Source organism: Trichomycterus rosablanca, chromosome 20, assembly GCF_030014385.1.
Source record: "Trichomycterus rosablanca isolate fTriRos1 chromosome 20, fTriRos1.hap1, whole genome shotgun sequence".
Taxonomy (NCBI): domain Eukaryota; kingdom Metazoa; phylum Chordata; class Actinopteri; order Siluriformes; family Trichomycteridae; genus Trichomycterus; species Trichomycterus rosablanca.
This window is the reverse complement of record NC_086007.1, coordinates 27,819,762-27,847,745: the sequence shown is the minus strand read 5'-3', so window position 1 is coordinate 27,847,745 and position 27,984 is coordinate 27,819,762. Positions and strand designations below refer to the sequence as shown.

The window sequence follows — 27,984 nt, the reverse complement described above, 5'->3', positions numbered from 1 at the left end:
CACACACACACACACACACACACATTTACACACACACACACACATTTACACACACACACACATGCAACAGAGTGTACGTTCATGCGTGTGTGTGTGTGCTCTTGTGAAGATGGACCATCAGAACCGAGCAGCTCTGGACATTTCCACCAAAAACCCTCAGGAGGACTTCGAGATCCTGCAGCGTGTCGGAGGAGGGACGTACGGCGAGGTGTACAAGGTCAGAGGTCACCGCCAGAGAGAGATATAATAATGCAGGTTTTATCTGTGTGGAATTAAAACTGTGTGAGAGCAGATAAAACAACACAGAGGAGAGAGAGAGAAGTTATAGTAAAAGTATTATTATTATTTTATTAATATTATTATTAGTAGTAGTAGTATTAGTAACACGATTAGTAGCACTAGTATTACTGATAAAAGTAGTATTAGTATAAATAAAAATAGTAGTATTACTAGAAGTAGTAAAAGTAGTAGTATTAGTAGTATTAGAAGTAAAATAGTAGTATTATTATTAATATTAGTAGTAGTATTGGTATTAAAAGTAGTATTAATAGTAGTATTAGTGGAAGTATTAGTAGGATTGGGATTAGTATTAGTAGTATTAGTATAATTGGGATTAGTAGTAGTATAAGTAGTAGTATTAGTAGTAGTATTAGTAGTATTGGGATTAGTATTAGTAGTATTAGTATCATTGGGATTAGTAGTAGTATTAGCAGTAGTATTAGTATTAGTAGTATTGGTAGTAGTATTAGTAGTATTAGTATCATTGGGATTAGTAGTAGTATAAGTAGTAGTATTAGTATTAGTATTAGTAGTATTGGTAGTAGTATTAGTAGTATTAGTATCATTGGGATTAGTAGTAGTATTAGTGGTATTGGTAGTATTGGGATTAGTATTAGTAGTATTAGTGGTATTGGTAGTATTGGGATTAGTATTAGTAGTATTAGTAGTATTAGTGGTATTAGTAGTATTGGGATTAGTATTAGTAGTATTAGTAGTATTAGTGGTATTAGTAGTATTGGGATTAGTATGAGTAGTATTAGTGGTATTGGTGTTGTAATTGCTGTAATTTTGAGCAAGCGAGTTTAAAAAAAGATCCCAGCAGAGCTATCGACCGGCCGGGTGCCCTCACAGACACAGGCCGTGTCAAGGTCGACAGTTTAACAGGTTTAACAGACCGGCCTCTGCTGGCTGATCGAGTGAATAATGGAGATCAGTAAGTGACTCTCTGTACGCGCTGCTGCTCTCTGACAGACTCTGTATCGGTATGTAGTGATGGGGGGGGGGGATTACACTGGTGATAAAATAGAACAGTGACGGTTCCTGGGGGCCCAGAACTGAAGCACCAGAGTTTATAGACTGATGGAACGAACGTGTGATTTTATGAACCTGCAGCACCTGAGAAGAACTACATCAGGAACCACAGAGGTGCCGAAAACAGCCCCAAAATAGAAAGATAACAGGAAAAGCAGAACGAGTGAAGAAGTCACTTCCTGTACGAACACGTCTGCTGAATCTGTGTAGAATTAAACACCACAGATCATTTCTACACAGTGTAGAATTGTCTGAACCGCGTGTAGAACAGCGTCTGTGTGTGGGGTTCACATTTAGTGATCGGGGGAGAGGATTAAACCCGGGTCCTCAGGACCAACACTGCTGAGCAGCACCCACACTACCTGCTGCACAGTGAACTAGTGCTGAAGAGGGGAATCGATCTGAGACGTTTCTAATAAACCTCGACTTTTGTGACAAATCATCCAACACCCGAGAAGGTTTTCTTACACTTAAAAAAATACAAACAATTATTTATCATTCTATAAAGGGTTTAAATGAGCACCTTAACGACATGTTTATTATTGTTTCTGTATTAAAGATAAAACAATTAGCTCATACACTCACCAGCACTTTATTATTTTTTAGATTCATTATTTTATAAGCTACAATTATTACAGAAATGAACTTATTGGTATTCAACTACTGACAAAATATAAAGCCGACAGCATCACATGATCAGAAATCATCCACTGATAAAAGGCTGAAGAACCAGCTCTAGTACCTTGTGTTCCTTATAAATACATTTAAATAGTAATTTAAAATCCCAACAACACTGCTGTACCTGCTACACTACCACGTTATCACCAGGTCAGTGCTGAGAATGATCCACCACCCTGCATTATCTGGTCAGTGAGGTGCAGCTTTTGACTGATAAATGAGGTACAGGGGGAATGGCAACGTGTTTGGAGCAACAGACTGATACCCGTCAGTAATTGTATACCCAAACATTTCATGATGAATGAGAGTATCAGACAGGTAGCCACAATCCTGCTTCTAACCATCAGTTTCTGACCTGAGTGTTCCCCACCTACCTGAACTTAACAGTCAGTAAAGTGTGTGTGTGTGTGTGTGTGTGTGTGTGTGTGTGGTGTGTGTGTGTCAGTGTGTGTGTGTGTGTGTGGTGTGTGTGTCAGTGTGTGTGTGAGTGTGTGTGTGTGTGTGTGTGTGTGTTGCTGCTGTGAACTTTTCGGAGTGTGACTGAGGCTCAGCTGTGGTTTTGTTTGACAGGTCGACGTTTATTTTTATGTTTTATGTGAAGGATAAAAGTTCTGCTTTCCTTCTGAAAACTGAGGACCAAAATTAAACTGAGAAAATAAAAAATAGAAATGAAAGAATTATTATTATTATTATTATTATTATTATTATTATTATTATTATTATTATTATTATATTTATTATTATTATTATTATTATTATTATTATATTTATTATTATTATTATTATTATTATTATTATATTTATTATTATTATTATTATTATTATTTTTTTTTATTATTATTATTGTTAGTATAAATATTATTATTATTATTATTATTACCATTATTATTATTAATATTAGTAGTAGTAGTAGTATAGTAATGCTGTAATTTTGAGCAAGCAAGATGCCAGCTGTGCTATCGACCGGTCGGGTGTCCCCACAGACGCAGACTGTGAGGGGTAGAGGTAGTTGAAGAGGTTCATCACTGCAGCTTTCACTCTGCTGGCTGGTCGAGTGAATAATGGAGATCAGTTCGTGACTCTCCGTGCGCCATGCTGCTCTCCGTCAGACGGGACGCCCGACTGTCTGTTCCTCTGGGTCAGGTCGATCCAGTAAAGAATGACGGGGTGATTAGCACCTCACGATGGAGGGTTTAGGTGTAACGCGGCACCTGCAGTGTTAAAAGGGAACAGAAACCGACTGAGGATGTTTAAACAAAACGGACTGTAACTAGAAATGGGCTAAAAAAGAACCGAAGCATAAACCGCAGTCCAGAGCGGTAAAAAGGAATACAACAGAGAGGTGAGCGCACATCGCAGGACCGAACAAGCTCTCGAAAAAAAGGAACAAGGGCACAGAACTAATAACAAACTGTAGTGATATAAAACACAAAAGCACTGAGAGATTCTGATGAACCTTGTAAACTAAAGTGTCTGTAAAAGCTGAAAAAAACAACAAAAGCTAAACATCACCAAACTAACAAACAAAGCCATGAACTAATCAGGCCTGGAACACGACAGGAACCAAGAGAACCAAGAGTAATGAGGCCGGTTATCCAGGCTGAAGCTAATAACGCTTGATTAGGCACAGACACTGCTTCTGAAGTGCCATTTAAAGCAGCATTGTTCTTCTTTCTTTTCAAGCGACCCACATTTTGTCCATGATTTTTACCGCAACTCAGGGTTGACAATCTGGTCCCACTGTGGTTCACAAGATGTAACGTAAAGCCTCCACAAAGGGGGCGCTTGTGTACAAGTTCATCTTGTGTCTGTGTGCCTGTTAAAATTCATTTATTTATTTAATTATTATTATTATTATTATTATTATTCTCCTCAGCGGCCCTAATTTAAAAGGACCGGCACCATCAATCAATCTGCGCAGCAGTGCCCCCTGCTGCCCCATAATCAAACCCAATTCCCAATTTAGTCGTATCCAATTCCCCTGTAGTGCTGCAGACCTCCACTCCTGACCACGGAGGGTCGTGACTAACACACGCCTCCTCCGACACGGAGAGCCACGCACTGATCTCCATTATCCCCCGTTAGGAGTACATAAACGTTGTGGGCCTCGTCCCAAATAACAAAGCAGTCTTGTTTTAAATGACGATAACAGTGATCACAGTAATTGTGGAGTAAAGTAGGGCTCCGTCCCTCATACCTGAGACCTGTTAGTGTCTCTCTGTCAGTGTGTGTGTGTGTGTGTGTGTGTGTGTGTGTGTGTGTGTAACAGGACTCGTTACACAGGTGAACAGCCGAACCGGTATGAGATGGTTTTAAATGAATAAACAACAGCGTGTCGGGGTGGTACGTGGAACGGAGGACGTGGTACAGCGCTTTCAGACAACAGTTACAACCTCAAGTTCCTCTTTTTTTTAAACACACACACACACACACACACACACATGATACACGTGGGCCGGTTGACTATATTCATAAAGGTCAACATGCAGAAAAAAGCCCTCTTATTTATACACAGTATAAAGAGGAACCAGTTTGGGAGATGTTCTAAACCCTCGGATGTTCCTCATACGTTCCTCTGCTGCAGCTCAGGGGTGTTCCAACTACAACGAGGAACACGAGGAACATGAGGAACATGAGGAACATGAGGAACATGAGGAACGCAGATATCAGTGATGTATCGAGGCATCTGAAGGTCACACGTTTCCTGTATAGGGTGTCTGTTTTTGAGACGTGTCTTCAGGGGCCTTAGGGGTTCTCAGGCTGTTTGAGGGCGTGGTCCACGTGTCTGTACCTCAGCCCTGAGATCTGGGTGCTGTTAGGAACTGTCCACAGGGGACCGATGATGTTGAGACTTTTGGAATGGTCTTTATAAACCCTATAGAACGAACAGTGTGTGGTTTGGGACACATTTACGACCTCAAACCCCTCTCATAAAAGTTGGGACGGTGTATAAAAGTTTAATTTCTTATTTTTGGCGTTTATTAGATTGCAGACAGGATGAAGCTGAGATAGTTCATCTTCTCTCTGCTTGACTTAATTTCATTTATTAATAAACGTCCATTCCTGCATTTCAGACCTGCAGCACCTTCCAAAAGAGTTGGGACGGGGGTGAAATTTAGTGTGACTAATGAGATAAAAACCTAAATAATGATGTGATTTCAAAATCTGGAGTCTCTGAGGAACAAAGATGATCAGAGGATCTCCAGTTTATCCACTAATGTGAGAGAAAACCACGTTCCTCACAGAAAGATCTGAGGGGATTTGCATGTTCTCCCTCTACAGTGCAGAATATCATTAAAGGATTGAAGGAATCTGGAGGAATTTGGGTGTGTAAAGGGTGACGGGGTGAGTCTGAGCTGAACCCCGGTGATCTCTGATCCCTCAGACGCCGCCACATCAAGAACCCTCGTTCATCACCAGCTGATAGAACCACACGCTGTATATGTTACAGTAAAAGTTGGGACAGTAAAGCATTTACCGCTGTGTAACGTGTAAAAAGACGTTTTGGCATCGAGGACACAGAGCGATGGCGTGTGTCCGTTATTTTGTCCCGTTCTTTTCTGCAAAAGTGTCTCAAGGTGTGAAACAGTTCAGGGTTCAAGATTCTCCTCACGTCCTCTATCAGGGACAGATCAGGACTGCAGGCAGGACCTCCAGCACCCGTACTCTCTGTAATGAACGAGGGTTCTCGATGCGGCGGCGTCTGAGGGATCAGAGATCACCGGGGTTCAGCTCAGACTCGCACCGTCACCCTTTACACACCCAAATTCCTCCAGATTCCTTCAATCCTTTAATGATATTCTGCACTGTAGAGGGAGAACATGCAAATCCCTTCAGATCTTTCTGTGAGGAACGTGGTTTTCTCTCACATTAGTGGATAAACTGGAGATCCTCTGATCATCTTTAGCATCAGGTCGTACATTTTAACGGCCACGTTATCGGGTGATTGTGAAACAGTCAGATCAGATCTGAGCAGATAAAACACAGGTTGGTGATGAGCGTGTCTGTGTGTCTCTAACAGAAGAGAAGACGTCTGATGGTTGGTGTGTTGGTTCTCTCACTTCTTCCTTTTAACCTGGTTAGCAGCTCTGCTGGGTTAACGCGCTGTGCAAAATGCAAATGAGGGGACGCGAGCTTCTTCCTGCACGTACCGGGACAGGAAAAACAAAAACTGATAAAAAACAACAACAATAACATTAAAAAAAACCTCAAACAGGCTGATGTTCACCTCCCGAATATCCTGCTTCAGTTATTAACCTCAAACCTTTCAATCTGGTTACGTTAGTGGGTTAGTATTTTAATGGTGGGCTGTTAGTGGGATCTTTGTAATGGTGTGTGTGGCCTGTGTAGTAGAGTATGTATGAAGTGCGGTTTGGGATATGACCTCATGTGTGAAACACAAAACGGTGTGTGTGGTTTAACTAATAATATTTAACTAATAAAAATAACGAATGACTAGTCCAGTAGTTTCGGACAAGTGATTAGAAGGTCGCTTGTTCTAAGCCCTCCACTGCCAAGTCCTCAAGTGTGATGTAGCAGAAACACAGAACAGTTTGTGTGGTTTGGGTCGCGTCCACACTGAAGTGATGATAGAAGGGTGTTTAATTGTTTTGTGATAAGGGTGTGCGGTTTGGGACGTGTCCACAACAGAGTGACAATTGTGAAGAATTTGTGTTAAGGTTTATGTCGCCTATGTAGGGCATATGGAGTGTGGTTTGGGACACGTCCACACTCAAGTGATGCTAGACAATTGTGTATGTACCATGTGTGTAATGATAAGGGTGTGCGGATTGGGACGTGTCCACAACAGAGTGACGATTGTGAAGAATTTGTGTTAAGGTTTATGTCGCCTATGTAGGGCGTATGGAGTGTGGTTTGGGACACGTCCACACTCAAGTGATGCTAGACAATTGTGTATGTACCATGTGTGTAATGATAAGGGTGTGCGGATTGGGACGTGTCCACAACAGAGTGACGATTGTATGAAATTTGTGTTAAAGTTTATGTCGCCTATGTAGGGCGTATGGAGTGTGGTTTAGGACGCGCCCACACTGCAGTGATGATAGAAGGGTGTTTGATTGTTTTGTGATAAGGGTGTGTGGTTTGGGATGTGTCCACAACAGAGTGATGATTGTATGAAATTTGTGTTGAGGTTTATGTGGCCTATGTAGGGCGTATGGAGTGTGGTTTGGGACGCGCCCACAGTGTGAGAACGTGTCCTCTGAAGACGTTCGTATTACGTGTGCTCTCAGTGAACAATTAAAAGAAATCTGAATATAAAGTACAATAAAGTAAGTGTGTGTGTGTGTGTGTGTGTGTGTGTGTGTGTGTGTGTGAGTGTGTGTGTGTGTGTGTGTGTGTGTGAGTGTGTGTGTGTGTGTGTGTGTGTGTGAGTGTGTGTGTGTGTGTGTGTGTGTGTGTGTGTGTGAGAGTGTGTGTGTGTGTGTGTGTGTGTGTGTGTGTGTGTGTGTGTGTGTGAGTGTGTGTGTGTGTGTGTGTGTGTGTGTGTGAGAGTGTGTGTGTGTGTGTGTGTGTGAGTGTGTGTGTGTGTGAGTGTGTGTGTGTGTGTGTGTGTGTGTGTGTGTGTGTGAATTATTCAGCAGAAACCGACGCCTGCAGGTTTGGTTCAGTTTTCATTTCTTCCATCCAGTTTGAATGACGTAGATGATGTGTGAACAGGGCTGTGTGTGTGTGTGTGTGTGAGTGTGTGTGTGTGTGTGTGTGTGTGTGTGTTGACACATACAGTGGTCCCACAGTGGTTTGGAGTGTATAGTCTAACGTCTCCAGCACCTACGTACTTCAGTTCTGAGTAAACAAGACTCACGTTACTTTCACCACTGTTTATAGAGAATTCAGTGTAGAGCTTTAAGATTTAGACTTAATTCTTAACACACACACACACACACACACACACACACACACACTCACACACACACACTCTCTCTCACACACACTCACACACACAGGAAGCTCTATAAACTTTAAGGTGTTAGAGCAGAACGGTAGACGCTCAGGAAGATGGTGTGAATAAACGTCTGAAACGAACAGCCTCGACTAACACTAACTAATTGCGTGATTAGAAGGTCGCTGGTTCTAGGCCCTCCACCACCAAGTGGCCACATTTGGATTTGGACCCTCAAACCTCAAGTGTCTGGATTGTATTTGGTCAGAAATGCGAGTCTTCAACTTTTTTCTTTTAGCTGCTTCCATCTCCCAGTTTAGTCATACCCAGTTCCTCTTCCTCTGCTGGAGACCCCTATGGTGTATGAGGAGGGTATATTCTCCTGACACGCCCTCCCTCCGACGCGATCCCTTCTTATCCCCCCGTACTTTGGTGGATCGGCGAGAGTCACACGCTGATCTCCACGTTCCTCCACTTCTGTACAGGCGCCTCGGGCTACTAACCAGGGTCCTCACACAGAGCCGAAGGCCATGCCCACTTTCAGTCCTGTCTTTTCCCACCCAGCAGACCAGTGGATGATTTTGTCAGCGGCACCGTCTGCACTGCCAGTTATGTCCACTAGAGGGCATGTTTAGTAGTTCAGCCACTTTAGAACCAGTTTTATTGTGTAGATTTGGGTCGTTTCTGTTCTGGAACGTCAAAGTTCATTAAACATGTTCTCCCTTAAACACTCTCCTGCTTATTGTGCCCCAATAACCTCAGTCTGACCATAAAAAAAGGATTTACAAGGTCCAGCTTGTAAAGCTTGTGTGAAACAGCTCTGAATTAACGCCAGACCAGTTTTGCTGGTTCTTGGATTCATCTGCACATCCAGACAAGTTTGTGTTGTGTGTTTTCCTCCTAACTTGACAAAGAGACCACTGTTCCATGTGCATTCGACTGTACTAATGATCCTGGGATGTGAAGTTGCTCAGAAGGTTCTGACAACTATTCAGAGCTTCCTGAACTTCCCATTGCAATGCTTTTGGCACAGTCTGATTGGTGCAGTCAAACCCTTTCTATTCAAATGGACACAGAGAAGTCACCTAGTCAGTCATGAGCACTAATGAGGAATTAGATGGAATTAGGAAGTTAAATGACAATATGTGTGTGTATGTAAACCTTTGACCCATCAGATTACTCAATGAAAACACAATAAAACGTTTATAAGAAGTGAAATTTGACACATAAAAATAAATTATGATTAAAACGTCTCTTACAGGGACGTGAACTTCAACTGCTGGTAAATTCAAAGCAACCCAGTTTTTCAGAGTGGAAGTGGTGGAGTGTGTGTGTGTGTGTGTGTGTGTGTGTGTGTGTGTATTTAGCAGGTGTTCTGTGTAAAGAGGAAATACAGAAGTGTGATTTTGATCTGCATTAGAGCAGCTTTATAAAGCCTCTCGTCGATGCTGCTTTTGTACCGAATCATGATCACAATCACATCATTATTATAGTTTTTATCTCATTACTCAGCCTAAATTTCTTGCGTCCCAACTTTTTTTGGAATGTGTTGCAGGTCTGAAATGCAGGAATGGACGTTTATTAACAAATGAAATGAAGTCGAGCAGAGAGAACATGAAGTATCAGAGTCAAAGCAAATGGAACAAACACTGCAGGGTTTTTAATTTGCATTTTCCAGACCGTCCCAACTTTTTCTGATTCAGGCCACAGGCAGAGGTCAGTTCAGTAATCACATACATTTTTATGGAGTGACCTGCTCGAATTGTGACTCAGTTGAGAACTGAAGTAAGTGTTTCAATAATGAAGAATTTTAAAGCAGTTCAGTGAACATCAGGAGCTTCAATTAATAATAATAAACTTTAAAATCATTTAGTGTCGGCCGCTCAGGTGGTGCAGCGGTAAAAACACACGCTGGAACCAGAGCTGAATCTGGAATACATCGGATCGAATCTCAGCTCTGTCTACTGGGTAGGCTGAGCGGCCACATGAACAATGATTGGCCCGTTGTTCAGATGTGGGCGGGACTAAGCCGGATGGTGTCTCTCTCTCATGACCGGTGCAACTACGACTCTGCTGGCTGATCGATGGTGCCTGCACAGAGATGAGAAAAGAGTGCTCTCAGGGTGTGTCTCTCCGTACACAACGCTGATCTGCATTGCACTCGTCAAAGTGTAGGTGATAAAATGCATACGGCTGCTGCCCACGTGTCGGAGGGGGCGCGGGTTAGCTTTGTTCTCCTCGATCAGAGCCGGGATCGGCATTGGTGGAGAGGAAGCGTGACGCAATCGGGCAATTGGACGCGCTAAAAAGGGAGAAAATGCATAAATAATATATACATATATATATATACAGCATATATACATATATAAAGCATTTAGTGATTGTGCTAGAATGTGTGTTTTTTCATTTAAGTTCTATTTGTGTAATATGATTTAGTGTTTAACAATCATTTAGATCGGGGTGATACGTTGATCGTGATCTACTGGTCGATTCAAGGTCATGATGAAATGGTGCAACAGTTTCTTTAATTTGCTGTTTGGTTACCACCAGCTACTCGCACTGCGAATATAGAAAGTTTTCATTCATCAGTAGCCAGTTTGCACCATTTTTGCATTGTTAGTGAAGATGAGAAACCAAAAATGCTTCGAATCGGGCAGGAATGCTGCAGAGACGCTGTTTCATTCATACGTGGAAGAAGCTGAGGAGAAATCTGAACCCTATATCTGACATTCATATGAAGTCAAGCGCTTCTGCTGGAAAGCTTGGAACTTGCTGGTTGAGGTAAATGTGCCACATATAACAGCATTTTTGGATCGACCTGCTCATGTGAATCAGCTTTTTCCCACATGAAAGTAATGACGTGTAGATATGGGTCCACCCTTACTGATAAGCACTTGGAAACTTGGTGAGATTTGGTATTAGCAGCTTCTGTCCAGATACATAAACCTGACCGACACCATTCAGTACAAATCATCAGAATAAAGTCAGATTGAGAAACTGAAGCGAATCATTATTGACAAATGATGAGGCCGAACCGTTAACAGTAGATCACGGTGACCCGGTGACTGAACTAGTAAATCTCAAGCCATGGAAGTATGGATGAGCACCACTGGTCCAGAGATGGGGAGTCAAGTTCGAGTCGCATGTAAGTCGCACACACAGCGACTTCAGACTCAACTCGGACTCGTTTCAAATGACTCTGACTCGACTCGTGACTCACAAAAAATTACTCGTGGACAACAGATGTCAGCAACATTAGTTACGTGTGACGATTATAATATATTTGATCCGACATCATTCTAATCGTGTCATTTTCTGCTCTCTAATAATAATAATAGTAATAATAATAATAATAATAATAATAACGCTCCGGCCGTCTTAACCCACAACACACACAATGTGTAAATGTTCCAGCCAGCTTCCGGTGTAGTGATGAAGCGTCGCTCCCTACCTAAAATGGTGGAATACCCTACGTAGTGCACTTCACAGGAACAATCGGGGTGAATGGAACGCTCCTACAGAATCGGTGCTAATGGTTGAAAGACGCTTTCCGAATTACAATCAGAGCTTCTGATTGTAATTGTTAGTAAGAAATGCTGTTATTTGCATTTATTCAGTTTGCATCACACAGATGACGTGGTAATGAAACGCTTGATCGGCTTTCTAACCACTTCCTGTTTTACTTCACAACCGGGAAAAGTTTGGAGGTTTTTAATTATAAGCACATTTACAAAATAACAGATTCTATTCCTAATGGGACGCACGCTTATGAATGTAATAGCATCTGAAAGAACAGAAGCTCAGGTAAGCAGCGGTTATGATGTTTTTGCTGTGTTTGGGATTTTCTGTAATGAAAACAAAACGTATCAGTTGAAGCTTTTAACTGGAACCTTCTTGTTACAGAAATTACATTTATTTACACAATGAGGAGGAAAGTAAAGACACGAAGTAAAACGGCTAAATACACTCGCTAATCTGTTGTTGTTTTTATCTGAACTTACAGATTATTTCTTTATTTCTACGCTACATTTATAATATATGTTTTGTGTAGATTATATTGACTCGTGAGTTGACTCGGACTCATATGTTGTGACTTGTGAACGTCTCTGCCCGGGTCTAAAGGCAATCGGACGGGGGGGTTACTTTTTTTACATCGCTGTACATAAATGTTTAAACTTCTTGTCAGTGAAGGACTCGGAACTAAAAACGTCTTCGGAACTTTCTGTTGTTTTCGGAATCTCTACATGACGCTGCTACCATGGTTGCTGACGTATGTGTGTGTGTGTGTGTGTGTGTGTGTTGTTTGTTTGTTGCGTTCTCTCATTCTGGGATCTATTTTTAAGTCACGGTTAAACCCGTCCCGCTCCGTCCAGCACCACCACCCAGACAGACGGCTGCACTTTCCACTCTTAAAGTCAGAAAGCTATTTCTGTCTGAGGTGCCGAGGTGGGCGAGCAGGGGGCGGTCTGGTGTTCTGGTGCTCTTTTACTGTCTGAGCGGCATGACCGGTTCCTCCAGGGGTGCAGAGTGAACCCAGAATAATTATGAAGTATAAAAAGCATGAACTTTAAAATCATGTAGGATTTAAAAACAATAATCGTAAGCGCTCGAACATTTCCACAAACAAACATGTGTTTATATTTAAGTTCGAACCTCCCGCACGGCTTCCTTCCGCCTCTAACAGCTAACCAACAAGTTTAATCCTAACAGCCGGCGTTCTAACAGCCATTTATTTATTTCTTTATTTCTGCATTTTCTCCTTTTTTCCTCCTAGTTTAGTCGTAGCCAGTTCCTCTCCCTCTGCTGAAGACCCCGATGGCGTACGGAGGGTATATTCTCCTGACACGCCATCCCTCTGACGCCTGCGTGCTCCACCGACCCCTTCTTATCCCCCCGTACTTCGGTGGATCGGCGCGTGAGGTCGGTCTCACTCAGGGAGAGTCACGCGCTGATCTCCACGTTCCTCCACTTCTGTACAGGCGCCTCGGGCAACTACTAACCAAGGTCCTTACACAGCCTCGTTTTTAGTCCCATCTTTTCCCACCCGGCAGACCAGTGGCCGATTTTGTCTAATGCAGGCACTGCCGATCGTGTCCGCTAGAGGGCGCCTAGTTGACTGGAAGCAGAATCTGGTACTTTTCTAGTAGGTTTTAAATTTTAAATCGGTGGTTCTCAATCTTTAGTCTTTTTAGACCCCTTAAGTTATGATTTTATTCTTACACTTTCAGTGAGGATGATAAAATGATCCATGATGAAGGTATAAATCTTGGTATTTTTTTTTATTTTGAGAACCGCAGTCGTGAGTATTTGTTGTTTTCGGAAAATACAGAAACCCACGAGTTATTTTAAATGATCTGCAGTGCGGTAAAAGGACAGAATTTTACACCCTGCAGGAGTTTTTATGTCTGCATCTCACAAAATGTCACCACAAAGGGCTCGAGCATCAAGGTTCCTCAGTTTGACATCATCTGAAAGGACTGTGTTGAAGAGAAACCGGTGGAACAAACACACAGAGTCCATTTGCTCAGGGGTCCAACAGTGGCTGCATAGCAGAGCCAGGATTTGAACCCACAATCGCCTGACTGATTTCCCAAAGCTCTACCCACTAACCAAGAGGACATTGACGTTTATGTAAACACACCCGGAATATCCACAAACCCTTCAGGATGGCGTTCTGAGGTTCAGACCGTGTGGAGACCTGGAGCAGTGTAACCAGGGTTGCCAGATTTTAATTTTGTAAGATGAGGACGTCATGGGTTATAAATTCATCACATGCTTTAGTCACCTGTCACCCCAAACTCTGCCACGTCACAGCCTGAACATACTGTATATGATTTATTCCAAACATAACAAGATTAATTTTATTGTGGCGACACATTAAGCTGATTAAATCTGTTTTTACCCCGAACATCCTGGTTTCCACCCCCTCCTGACTGCTGCATCTGTGTTTGTGTATTTTTTAGGCCCGGAATAAACAGACAGGAGAGCTGGCTGCATTAAAAATAATCAAAATGGAACCAGGTAAGATTTTAATTCACATTTGAATCCAAATGAACACGTACCAGCCAGCCGGGCATCTAAACAGACGATGATCGGATTCCACTGCACCCTTCTGCTGGCTGATCTGTGGAACTGCAACCTTTAATTCTTCTGTTATAAATATCAGTACATGTATATCTGTGTAGTCCATCACTGCCTGTGCTGTCAGCATGACAGGAGAACTTGGTTTGCTCTTAATGTGAGTTCTTTCTCTTCCTCCAGAGGACGATTTCTCAGTGATCCAGCAGGAGATCGTGATGGTGAAGAGCTGTAAACACAGAAACATCGTGGCTTACTACGGCAGCTACATCAGGTCAGACTGGGAACTGGGCATGACCATGCCAGAATTTAATTTGAAATCTCCTGGTACTTTATGAAGTCCATTATTTTATGTGTGAATTAGATGTTTTGCTTGGTCGTCCTTTTTATGACAAATCGACCAAAATACTCTTAGAACAACTACAGAAATGTGTTAGACTGTATGTAAACTTTTGTCCTCTGTATGTACAGTATATAAAATAAAATAATAACATAAATGATGTGTGTGTGTGTGTGTGTGTGTGTGTGTGTGTGTGTGTGTGTGTGTGTGTGAATCGTAGGCTGAATAAACTCTGGATCTGTATGGAATACTGTGGTGGAGGATCCCTACAGGACGTCTATCATGGTGAGTACAACACGGACCAAAAGTATGTGGACACCTGATGATCAAATCCCAACCTTTTACCAACAACCTTCCACTGATGTGGAATCAGTTTTTCTTTTCTGTAATAACAGTCTCAGCTCACATAAAGCTTTCCACTAGATTTTCAGCCATAGGAGCAGTACTCACTGTATTGTCAGAGTACTGTCACATTACTGTAAGTTGCTTTAAATAAAACCGTCTCCTAAATGCTAAAAATGCAAATAAAAATGTCAAAATAACACACAGGGCTAGTGTGAAAGGTTCTTATTACACTCAGTTAGGAGTTCGGTTTGCTCTCTGTATGTACACGTGGTTTTCCTCTGACTACTCCAGTTACCTCCCACCTCCAAACTGGCTTAAACTGGATTATCTGTACAGATGTAAATAAGTAAGCTCATGTGTGAGACTCTGTGATGGATTGGCGGTTCTGTCCCGAGTGTTTTTATTGGAGGTTCAGCATGAATTAAGACGCACTTAATAAAAACGTTTATTTTATTTCTATCTCTCTCACAGTAACAGGTCCTCTGTCAGAGCTACAGATAGCGTACGTGTGTCGAGAGATGCTACAGGTGAGATCCACAACCTTTAGATTCACATAAATTATCGGCTCCCTTGGAGAAAAGATACGAAAAAAATCCGACAGGTTACAGAGATCCGTATAGCGCACTGAGAGTCACACACGAATCTCCAACAGCCAGCAGAGGGTGTGATTTTATTTCTGTATCTTTACCAAGGGTGCCGATAAGTTCAGAACTGACAGTAAATAAATAAAAAGATGAAAGGTGACGTGAGTTCTGAAGTCCTGAGTGGTTTTGTGTTCCTGACAGGGTTTGGATTACCTGCACGGCCAGAAGAAGATTCACAGAGACATTAAGGTACACGCCGACACCTCAGCTTCAGTCTGAGTGGGTTCAGGACGTGATTTTGGGTGGATTGGTGTAGATTTTATATAAAATGATTTTAAAATTTGACATTTTATGTAGATAGATAGATACGCGGCACATGTTTAGCTGTGAAAGCTTAAGCACTAGCCCACAACTGCAGGGACCTGGGTTTGAGCCTGGTTGGAAGTCACTTCTCTTCAGCTCCAACAGTGGATTGTCTGAATATGAATCTCAGCTCTGCTACTGATCAGCTGGGCGCCCCCTAGAGGGCACGATCGTCCTCTAGTCTGCTGGGTGGGAAAAGTCGGGACTATAAAGTGGGCAGGGTCCTCGAGGCTGTGTAAGGACCCTGGTTAGTAGCCCGAGGTGCCTGTACAGAAGTTGAGGAACATGGAGATCAGAGTGTGATCCACTGAAGTACGGGCGAATATGGAGGGAGAGTGTGTCAGGAGAATATACCCTCCTCATACACCATCGGGGTCTCCAGCAGAGGAAGAGGAACTGGATATGACTAAACTTTCTGATCTGAATATTTTATACCAACATTAACAGAAATGCTGATATTTTTCAGGGTGCCAATATTCTTCTAAATGATCAAGGAGAAGTTAAATTAGGTAAGTAATCATTATTTACATTAGCTGAGTCACAAAATCATTTAAATATAATATAAATATATAAAATATAAGTAAACATTGTCTGTTATTAAAATGGACATAAAAATAAAGTCCATCCATTGTTCATGTACATCAGAATAATATAGATTTATTTTTATTAGCTGATTTTGGAATCTCGGCGCAGATCACCGCAACGTTTGCACGTCGGATGTCCTTCATCGGGACGCCGTACTGGTGAGTAAAGTACAGTCAGGCATAGACAGGACTGAGTTAGTCTTATTAACTCAATATAAGTTTGACCCCCAGTTGGTGCAGCATATTACTATACTAGCACACCACCAACACCACCACTGAGAGTACTAGCTTCAGTTCGTGACTCAGCGGTGCTGCCGGCCTGGCCTGGCACCCAACAGACACAGTTGGTCGTGTCTGAAGCATGAAAGGTCGGTCTGGTCGAGGTTTGACTCTTTGAGAATCCATTACTGACTGGTGTAAAGGGAGGGTCGGTGTGATGGTCGGCCGGTGCGGGGGTGGTGCAAGCGGCAAACAATAAATCATTATTATCATTATATAGCAGTTTTATTATTTTAATTATTGAAACATCTTCAGATGTATCTGGTTTGAGGTTGTTGATGTGGTAAAACTGGCCTAATGCTTATCATGTATACACCATGTGTCCCAAAGTATTTGGACGCCTGACTATGAGCTTTTCGGACGTCCTGTTTCATCTAGAACAGCAGCCGCTCTTCTGAGAAGTGTGTCTGTGTGTGGGAATTTGTGCCTGCTTTTGTACGGCTTGGCGCTGATTGATCAGTTGACATTCCGGTTCATCCCAAAGCTGTTGAGTGGGGTTGAGGTCAGGGCAGGGGAAGGGCCTTCCCTAAACTGTTGCTGCAAAGTCTGAAGCATGTCATTTCCTTTATACAGTCAATTTATTCCACCTGTTGGTGACTGCTGTGGCTGAAATACATGAATTTGATCATTTTAATTACAAGGGGCGTCCCAATACTTTTGCCCATATCATGTGTGTGTGTGTGTGTGTGTGTGTGTGTGTGTGCAGGATGGCACCTGAGGTGGCAGCGGTGGAGATTAAAGGTGGTTATAACGAGCTCTGTGATATCTGGTCTGTTGGAATAACGGCGATTGAACTGGCGGAACTTCAGCCGCCGCTGTTCGACGTTCATCCGCTCAGGTGAGTGTATATACGTATATACGATTCGTTTATATACGTGTGTATAACATGAATGTATAGATGTGAGTGAAAGTGTTCTGTTGTGATTCTAGGGTTCTGTTCCTCATGTCCAAAAGTGGATACCAGCCGCCCAAACTCAAGGACAAGTCCAAATGGTACCACTGATCTTCTTCTGCTTCATTATGCTTTTCTCTTCTCAATTTAGTCGTATCCAATTCCCCTCCACTCCTGACCAAAGAGTGTTGTGACTAACACACGTCCCCTCCCACACGTGTGCAGCGCCAACCGCTTCTTTTCACCTGCACATGGATCAGAGTCACGCACCGATCTCTGTCATCCCCCGTCTCTGTGCAGCACCATCCATCAGCCAGCAGAGGGCGTAACTGCAGCACTTATGATGAATCTCTGTTCAGCTATCGTCCCGTCCTTTACAGATACAGACACTCAGCCAATCGTGTGTCTGTGTAGGCACCCGGCTGGCTGATAGCAGAGCTCAGATTCGAACTTGAGAGCTCGAAATCCCAGCACTAACAGGCTAGCGTGTTTTACCGCTGCACCACCCAAACGCCCCACTAGCAAATAGTTTAATAATTTATTCTTCAATTATTACCCTGTAGTAATAAGTATAAATACTTAATTCAGTTAATTCAGTTAATTAAATCTTTATTTTGTAATGTTTTTAAAATCAACTGAGTAAAATCAAATGCAATCAAATGTGTGTGTGTGTGTGTGTGTGTGTGTGTGTGTGTGTGTTAGGTCGCCTATGTTTTATAACTTTGTAAAGTCGATGCTCATCAGGAACCCCAAGAAGCGGCCGGGTGCCAAAAAGATGCTGATGGTGAGTAAACACACACACACACACACACACACACACCTGATAGTACCACAGGTGGCGCTGTTCTACATTCTTCTGGACTATTTGTTAAATGAATGTGAATCAGCTTGACGTGTGTAGGAGGAAGCACGTGTTGTGTCCTGCTGATTGACGGGGGGTTTCGTGTGTTTTTCTCGTATTTCAGCACTTTTTTGTGACTCAGCAAAGCCTGAAGCAGGAATTAACCCAGGAACTGCTGGATAAACTCCAGAATCCTGAGAAAGTGAAAGAGTGTTTACAACCAGACGACGAGGACATCGAGGTACGAACTCACACCCTCGCTGCTTTCATTTAATCATCATGTTCACACACTCAGTGGTGACTTTATTAATAATAAATCAACTTTTTAACATCATTACAGTCAACATTAGAGTCAACAAAACCAGAATCACTCTTAAATCCTCACACACATACAGGCGTTCTTATCTAAACAGTAAATTCATTTATAAACATAAATAAAAGCGGAATTATAATTAAAAAATAATAACAATATAATTAATAATAAATAATAATAATAATAAATAATAATAATAATAAATAATAATAATAATAAATAATAATAATAATAATAATAAATAATAATAATAATAGTAATAACAATAATAATGAATAGTAACAATAATAATAATACCAATATAATTGATAGTAATACTAATCATAAATAATAATAATAAATAATAATAATAAATAATAATAATATTAATAAATTGTAATAAATAATAAAATAATAATTAATAGTAGTAATAATAATAATAACAATAATTAATAGTAATAACAATAATAATAATAATAATAATAATAATAACAATTATAATAAATAAATTAGTTAGATTCTATAGATTTCTCTCTGTGTTCTGACAGATTTCGGTGCCGAGCTCTCTGCGAAGAATTCACTCCATCAACAGACACAACCGAGCCGAGAGAACCAACTCCGACATCAGCTGTAGGGGCTCGACCTTCATTCCTCTTTTCTCTATATTGTTTAACTGAGTTTAACTATCTTACACTGAAAATAATCCATAAAACCCTTCAAACGTTCCAGCTGTGTGTAAACAAAATACCTGTGCGTGTGTGTGTGTATGTGTGTGTGCGTGTGTGTGTGTATGTGTGTGTGTGTGTGTGTGTGTGTGTATGTGTGTGTGTGTTTTCTCTGTTTCAGTGAATAAAATCTACACACAGAGACCCGTCCACTCCAAGCTGCAGTCACCAAACACTACTGTGAGTGTGTGTGTGTGTGTGTGTGTGTGTGTGTTGTGGTCTGTTTTGGTACACACTATATGAACAAAAGTATTGGGACACCCCTTCTAATATTTCAGTTCAGCCACTAACGGGTGTCATAAATCAATCATATAAATAAAGGAAATGACATGCCTGCACTGGTGCAGCAACAGTTTAGGGAAGGTCCTGCATGAGCGAGCTCTAGAAAGACATGAAGAAAAGTTACACAGAGCCCTGACCTCAGCCCCACTCAACAGCTCTGGGATGAACCGGAACACCGACTGATCAATTAGTGCTCACAACACAAATGCTGTCATGTTTTGGACTGAATGAGCACAAATTCCCACACACTGACACACTTCTCAGATGAGCAGCTGTTGTTCTAGATGAAACAGGACATCCTTCAAGCTCATCAAATACTTTTGATCATATAGTGTACGTAAACAAACCATAAACAAAGTGAAATATGGAATATGTGAGATGCTGTGATCATTTATTCTCATGTATACTGTCTAAACTTTAATAATATAAATATTTATATTTTATTTCTTTGCTGTGTGAAGTTACAGTGTTCGAATGAGTACGAGTTTGTTGGGTCTCCAGACACACCCTTCAGACGCCCCACCAGGTACTAACACTGATTTACCCTGTTAGTAACGTAACGTTTATTCGTGTGTGTTTGTGTTGGTTATGTTTGATGGTTTGTGTTTGACAGGGACGAGAGCAGCGACTCTGACGACGACTACGACGACGTCGCCATGTAAGAACTTTTCTCTTACACTAACAAAGTCACAAAATCCAGGTCCAGGTCAAGTCACGAGTCTTTAGGCTATAGAGTCCAAATCAAGAGTCTTTAGAGACACATGAGAGTCCAGGTCAGGTCATTAAGCTAGAGTCCAAGTCAAGTAATGACTCTTAAAACTAGAGTCCAAGTCAAGTCATGAGTCTTTAGGCTATAGAGTCCAAGTTGAGTCTATAGGTTAGAATCTTTTTTATTCATTTTTATGTTGATTATCCTGTTTGTCTCCACAGACCCATCAGTCAGTTCACCAGGTAGGTAACACACACACACACACACACACACACACACACAGTACTGTAGTGTGTAAGCTAAAATTCATGTTTTCATGCTGTGCTTTCCTTTTTACACCAAACCCTTTGTGTTTGTTGCCGACGTCGCCGTGCAGTAACTACCAGACGATGCCAGCTGATGAGATTCCACCACCACTTCCACCGAAGGTACATCAGATCCACCACTGAATAACCACCATCACCATCATGATTACTGTAATACTAATTCTATTATTCTACACACCGCCATTAAACTCTCCTCATCATGTAAAGCAGGGTTTACTTTATCAGAATCATGAATGAGATTATACAATTTTCTGCATCATCAAACTCTGTTTCTCACGTGTGTGTGTGTGCGCGTGTGTGTGTGTGCGTGTTTTCAGCCTAAGATTTGTAGCAGTTCAGATGAAAGCGTGAATGCAGAGGATGATCGAATGAGAACACACACTCTGTACACTCCGCCTCCTCTACTGCGAACCAGCAGTGGTACCCACACACACACTCGACCAGTGCCACGCCCACGCTCTGTCCGCAATGTAAACTCGGGTCAGTAACACACACACACACACATATACACCTGCACTTACACCTGCACTCTTGCACACACACTCTCTCTCTATTTTACCATTTTGAATATTTGCTGATTTTCTTTACACTAAGATATCAGAAATGTAAATGTTGTTTGTGCTCTGGGTGTGTTTTTGCAGACCCGTCCACCTTTTCGAATTTTCGTCCGGAGGTGGATCAGCCCCCGGAACTTCCACCCAAGTTAGATAAGAGGAGACGACAGCCGGCAAAGGTAGAGTGGGTTTAATCATTCTTTATTTCCTTCAACATTCCTCCCAATTTAGTCGTATCCAATTCCCCACTAATACCTGACCGAGGAGGGTCGTGACTAACACACGCCCCCTCCCACACATGTGCAGCACCGACCGCTTCTTTTCACCTGCACCAGGGTTCATACGGAGATCCGTATCGCACACGGAGAGTCACACACCAATCTCCATCATCCCCCAATCAGCCAGCAGAGGGTGTAACTGCAGCAGTTATGATGAATCTCACAGAGGATTTTTTTATTTAAGTCAGGATTGTACAGTGATGATGGATCTCATGTCTATGCTGAGAAATGCCTCTAAATGTAAGGGTTAATACTGAATGTTTTGTGTGTTGCTAGTTGCCACCTGAATGTGCCAGTCCAGCTCAGAGGAAACCACCGGTATGAATCAAATACGTTTATTTTATACCAGTCAGAGCTGCAGAACGGCTACGCTAACCGTAGGGTTTTTCAAACTGCAGAGATCAATTTTAACACATAAACACGACACGAACTTGTACACAAACGCCCCCTTGTGGAGGCTTTACGTTACATCTTGTAAACCACAGTGGGACCAGATTGCCGCTATTTTTATACGTTTATTTCATTTTGTGCTTCATTTTGATGCATGGTTTGTGTTGTCTGGGTTGTGGTAAAAAATCTGAGACAAAATGTGGGTCACTTGAAAAAAAAGTCTCGCCAAAACTGGACAGTTAAATCTTGATGTCTGTGGTGAGGAGCAGATGATGGGCTCAGAATTCAGCGTCCAACCTGCTGCTGGGAGTGTAATGGTGTGGGGAATGTTTACTTTAATCACACTGGGCTTTCTAATGCCAGAAAGGTTCCAGGAAAGGTTCCAGGTCTGGTTCCTTACAAGGTTTCTTCCTGTCATTTTAAGGGGATTTTTCCTGCCACTGTCGCCCTCGGCTTGCTCAACGGGTTTTTTGGTCTGTTGGTCCTGGATTTTGTAGAGTTGCTTTGAGACGATGTCCATTAAAAGCGCTATACAAATAAATTTGACTTTGACTTAACCGTGTCCGTCCCTTAGTGACCACAGTGAACCATTTTATCCTGGTTCCTTCCATCATAATGATGCACCATGTCAGTTGGCATTGAGTTGAGCGCTTCAGTGACGTCCTCTGTTTAATGGGTGTTTATTGGCATTAATGTGCAGCAATTATGTGATGCAGTTATGTCAACATGGACCAACATCATAAAGGAACGTTTGCAGAATCCATGTCATGAAGCATTAAGGCCGGTCTGAATCAGATGTGGTTCCACCCACAATTAGTACAATGTTAGTACGGACTGAACAATCTACATAATAACAACTGACCTTCTTCTTCTCTCTTTTTTTATTACAGATTTTCTTTAAAAAGGTTTTTCATGGCTGCCCTTTAAAAATTAACTGCTCTACATCGTGGGATCATCCGACTACCAAAGGTAAAATCACTACTTCATTACTTCTGCTCAATAATAGCTTCTGATTCCTCAGCATCATGATCGCTTTTATCCCACTGTGTTCTGATGTGTTTGTGTTTATCTTCTCTCTGTTCTCTCTCTCCAGATCATCATCTGATTTTGGGTGCAGATGAGGGGATCTTCACCTTAAACCTGAACAGTTCTGAGGCCACGCTCGAGCTGGTGAGAGACCCAGACACACGTCCTAAACACAGTTTAATAACAGATTTAAATTACACAAAAGCCACTCCGGCAACACTAGGGTTTCCAAACGGCTGGTTTTAGGGCGGACTGTCCGGTTTTTCATCTGGTGTAACTCCTGGATGGACACATATTTGTCTTCCTTTGTGGGATCTGATGTTCCTCCTTTTTTGGGGTCTAATGTTCTCCTTATTGGGGTCTGATGTTCCTCCTTTTTGGGGTCTGATGTTCTCCTTATTGGGGTCTGATGTTCCTCCTTTTTGGGGTCTGATGTTCTCCTTATTGGGGTCTGATGTTCCTCCTTTTTTGGGGTCTAATGTTCTCCTTATTGGGGTCTGATGTTCCTCCTTTTTGGGGTCTGATGTTCTCCTTATTGGGGTCTGATGTTCCTCCTTTTTGGGGGTCTGATGTTCTCCTTATTGGGGTCTGATGTTCCTCCTTATTGGGGTCTGATGTTCTCCTTATTGGGGTCTGATGTTCTCCTTATTCGGGTCTGATGTTCCTCCTTATTGGGGTCTGATGTTCCTCCTTATTGGGGTCTGATGTTCCTCCTTTTTTGGGGTCTAATGTTCTCCTTATTGGGGTCTGATGTTCCTCCTTATTGGGGTCTGATGTTCCTCCTTTTTTGGGGTCTGATGTTCTCCTTATTGGGGTCTGATGTTCCTCCTTATTGGGGTCTGATCTCAGGGGCCCAACAGTAACAGCTTGGCAACAGCGGGCTTGAATCAGCTACCTTTTGCTCAACATTCCAGTACCTAAACAATTGAGCTACCAGTGTACATACTGGTTAATGATGCACTTGAACTGGTTTTACTGTAATTATGATTAGAATAATTCCTAATTAACTCTTTATTTTTATTCTATTTGAACTTTATTTAGCTTTATCCAGGGAAGTGCATTTGGCTGTACACTATCAGTAACGTCCTGATGTCCATCTCAGGTAAGAACACCGTGTTGTATAGTTAAAATATAACATAACAAAGTTCTTATATATAGTATAACTTCAGTATAGTATAGTATAACTTCAGTATATTGATGGTATGTGGTGAGGGAAGGACTGTGTTGTAGCGCCGTGTTAATCAATCATGTGTGTGTGCAGGAAAATCCTCTCAGCTTCATTCTCACTCTATAAAGGAACTGTACGAGCAGGCAAGGAAAGAACACCGGATGGTACCGCTGCCCACACACAGATTAATACCCAGGTACACACACACACACTTATACACACTTATACGCACTCACTTATACACACGTATACATTTGCAGTATGTAGCAGATGCTTTTATTCAAAGCGACTTCCAATTACCATTAAATACTATTTCGAGCCATTGATGATCTTGAGCCTTACTCAGGGGTCCCAACAGTGGTAGTTTGGAAGTGGGGGGGCTTGAACCAGCAACCCTCTGATTACTAGTCAAGTACCTTAACCGCTGAGCTCCCGCTGCTCAGAAATTAATTAAATGTTTCAAGTTCCTTTATACCTTAAATCTTTTAATTGAGGCTTAAGGGCCTTGCACCAGGAATAAAACGCACAAAAATTAGGTTACCACTGTCCCACTAATCATTATTAGTAGGAACTGCTGCAGTTACTCCCTCTGCTGGCTGATCCATGGTGCTGCACAGTGACTTTCCATATGCAATATGGATCTCTGTATGAACTCGCCCGGTGCAGGTGAAAAGTAGTGGCGTTCTGCAGCGCCTGCAACTGTGGAAACCGCACGGTGCAGTTAAGAAACTTTAAATCGATGTGACCCTGATAAAACCAAATTCTGCAAGTGCAAACTAGCACACAAACCCAGACAATCACTCACACACACACACACATGTAACCACACATCTGCATTTATGTGCTGCAGTTCCACCACTCACCCACTGTTTCATTTACCTGAACAGGAAGTTCGCCATCAGCACAAAGATCCCAGATACCAAGGGTTGCCGGGCATGCTCAGTAGGTAAGGAGAACTGGAAGGACCACAGGGTTCCAAACTCAACACTACACAGATCCTACACATTTTAATTTTGAATGGCGCTGTCGCCTCATAGCGAGAAGGTCCTGGGTTCGATTTGCTTTCTGTGCGGAGAAAGCAAATAAGTAAAGAAATAATCCCAACCATCTCTAATAATAACACACAGTCATCCCACTACACCTGATCCTGAATACAACATCCTACAAACATCAAGTCAGAAAAAAATAATCCCACTAATCCCAAACCCAGAGTATAAACTAATGTTTTTTTACCCTTTATGCTTTTGTACGTGTACTGAAGTTGAAATTAATTATACGGTGATGATTGTTTAGCTCACAACTCTCAGCGTGGGTGTGTGTTCCTGTGTGGAGCGCTGGAGTCCAGGGTGGTTCTGCTGCAGTGGTACGAGCCCATGCACAAGTTTATGCTCATCAAGGTTAGAAACTGTTTTAAAACTTTTCTAGAGCTTCGTTTACAGACCCTTCATTAACAGGTATTCTTGACCCTAAAACCCTGTTGTTGTTGTTGTTGTTTCTCTGCAGGACTTTGATTATCCGCTGCCGTGCCTCCTGCCCATGTTTGAGATGTTGGTGGTGCCGGATCAGGAGTACCCGCTGGTGTGTATTGGGATCAGCAGGGGCCCGAACCCGGCACACCCGGTTCATCTGGAGCACATCAACCTAAACACCAACACGTCCTGGTTCACCAGCACCGGCCTCGGTAATTCCTAATCATCAATAATCATAATTAATCATCATTAATCATCATTAATAATCAAAAATCATCATCAATAATCATCATTAATTATCATAATTAATACTTAATAATCACCATTAATAATCATCTTTAATACTCAAAAAATCATCATTAATAATCCTCATTAATAATCATTATTAATCACCATTAATCATCAAAAATCATCATTAATAATCATTAATAATCAAAAATCATCATTAATAATCATCATTAATAATCAATAATCATCATGAATAATCATCATTAATTATCATCCTTAACAAGAAACAATAGACATGATTAGAAGTTTAATCATGAAGTAACATTATTATTTAGTATTATTTATTTTATGGTCAATATTAAGTATTGTTTTGTTTTGAACTGCAAAATCTTTAATAATAATAATAATAATAATGTGTGTGTGTGTGTGTGTGTGATTCAGAGAACCGGAGTTGTGAGAAGGTTCAGGTGAATCAGTTGGACGGCGACACACTTCTCGTTCTCGTTGAGAGTAAGTGAACGTTTTATGAGCTTGTTTGCCTCTCCTTTGGATTCCTGATTTAGAGGTTTTAATGGAGATCTGTGTGTGACTCTCCGTGCGTGATACGGATCTCCGTATGAACCCTGGTGCAGGTGAAAAGAAGCGGTCGGTGCTGCACACGTGTCGGAGGGAGCAGTAGAGGGGAAATACCATCAGGGAATCGGATACGACTAAATTTTTCTTTTTTGAAATCTTGTAGCTGTCTGATGTTGCTTTACTTGATTGATTTGTTTGTTTTGTTTGTCTTTCTTTCCTCGTATCACTGTTTGGTCACAAACATATATGTATATATATTTATATTTATGTATAATAATATGTATTCATTATATCTTCTCATTTTTAATGAGTAACAGAAGTTACTATGGTTTTACTCAGATGGGGAAAATGTTTGTAACCCTTGATTCATCTTTTTTCCACAGACATGGTGTACTTTGTAAATTTGGACGGGGTGCTGAAGAGCTCCAGGAAGCTGCAGGCAGAGGTCAGCTTCATTCTGGACGTAGAGTCAGTAGGTAAGAGATCCCACAAACTTTGTGAGTCTAGGTCCCCTGTCTTTAGTTTCCTGATAGCCTAAAGGAAACAAACATAGCTTACACAAAAGTCAAAGAGTGTGTGTGTGTGTGTGTGTGTGTAGTGTATTTTGAGGACACGTTATTGGCTTTATGGAAACACGGCTGGCAGAGGAGAGGAGAATCGTTACCAGAGATCCTACAGGAGATCACCGAACCACAGAAAACCTTCCGACTGGTTGGATCAGACAGGTACACACACACACACACACACACACACACATATATGCCCACTCTCATGGTTAAATTCAGTACATACTGAATAGTTTCCAACATTAAGCATACAGTGCAGGAGCAGAAAGAAGGGTTACTTTATCCTGGTCAGGGTCGTGGTGGGTCTGATTCACTGGGCGAAATTCAGAAACCACCCTGGACAGGTCGTCAGTCCATCACAGGGCAAACACACACACACACATACACACACACACACACACACAATTTTCCTGACTGCATGTTTTTAAACTGTGGGAGGAAACCCACACAGACACAGGGAGAACATGCAAACTCCACACAGAAAGGACCTAGACCACACACACTGCGAGTAGCACCTATGAGCTCCTGGTGCTGATTGTTCTGGATATAAATTGTTGTGTTTTAACATTATGGCAGTGTTTTAACTCTGTAAATGTTGTCTGTTGTGTTTTTACAGGATGGTGGTGTTAGAGAAGCGGCAGTGTGAGGACCAGTCAGGACTCTGTAATCTCTACATCCTGGAGATTGCTGAGAACTTTGTACTTATGCCCTGACACACACACACACACACACACACACACACACACACACACACAGGTATGAATATCTCCAACGCCAACACACCCATAGCTTAAAAAGTGGACGCTGGCAGCACAGTGCCGACCACTGGGTGTGAACCACAAACACACAACTCTACTGCTGTATCAAGACTCCCTGGTAAAGACATATGAAGGCATGTATGTATACAGTATATGCAAATAAAAAACACACACCGACAGTGCTCTTTTGATATTTGTCATTTGTGTGTGTGTGTGTGTGTGTGTGTTAATAGCACAATATCAGCAAAATTATTTTGATGATTATTTTGATGGAGTGGTGCTGCTAGTCTACTTTGTTTATTTTAGCTTGTGTGGGGGACGAATCAAATATCTGTCCATTATCGAAGACCCTACACAGGCTATAGGTAGTATAAAATAGATTTATGATGACATCACAATATGCAATATGCAAAGAGGCTATTAATTTCCCCTGTACCTCA

General features: G+C 41.8%; 1 protein-coding gene across 1 annotated transcript; it reads left to right on the top strand.

Moving 5' to 3' along the window:
• Positions 1 to 4: 4 nt before the first annotated feature.
• On the top strand, positions 5 to 27,726 carry LOC134334669 (mitogen-activated protein kinase kinase kinase kinase 5-like). The gene is made up of 32 exons (XM_063017089.1): positions 5 to 217; positions 13,855 to 13,912; positions 14,153 to 14,243; positions 14,530 to 14,594; positions 15,126 to 15,181; positions 15,440 to 15,487; positions 16,068 to 16,110; positions 16,272 to 16,344; positions 17,171 to 17,302; positions 17,395 to 17,457; positions 18,059 to 18,140; positions 18,322 to 18,438; positions 19,038 to 19,119; positions 19,336 to 19,394; positions 19,958 to 20,022; positions 20,110 to 20,154; positions 20,427 to 20,447; positions 20,582 to 20,633; positions 20,849 to 21,011; positions 21,173 to 21,264; positions 21,640 to 21,681; positions 22,644 to 22,722; positions 22,847 to 22,923; positions 23,821 to 23,881; positions 24,041 to 24,143; positions 24,835 to 24,893; positions 25,241 to 25,344; positions 25,451 to 25,628; positions 26,086 to 26,154; positions 26,604 to 26,696; positions 26,819 to 26,945; positions 27,403 to 27,726. Exons 1-32 carry the CDS (start codon positions 62 to 64, stop codon positions 27,497 to 27,499), a joined length of 2,652 nt encoding a protein of 883 aa, XP_062873159.1. The 5' UTR covers positions 5 to 61; the 3' UTR covers positions 27,500 to 27,726.
• Positions 27,727 to 27,984: the final 258 nt, after the last annotated feature.

Bases quoted from the DNA above. Each gene is read 5' to 3' on its own strand.
- LOC134334669 (XM_063017089.1), top strand. From the start codon at position 62: ATGCAACAGAGTGTACGTTCATGCGTGTGTGTGTGTGCTCTTGTGAAG. The intron at 22,924-23,820 runs GTGAGAGACCCA...AACTTTATTTAG, and splicing joins CTGAGGCCACGCTCGAGCTG to CTTTATCCAGGGAAGTGCAT. The intron at 26,946-27,402 runs GTACACACACAC...GTGTTTTTACAG, and splicing joins CGACTGGTTGGATCAGACAG to GATGGTGGTGTTAGAGAAGC.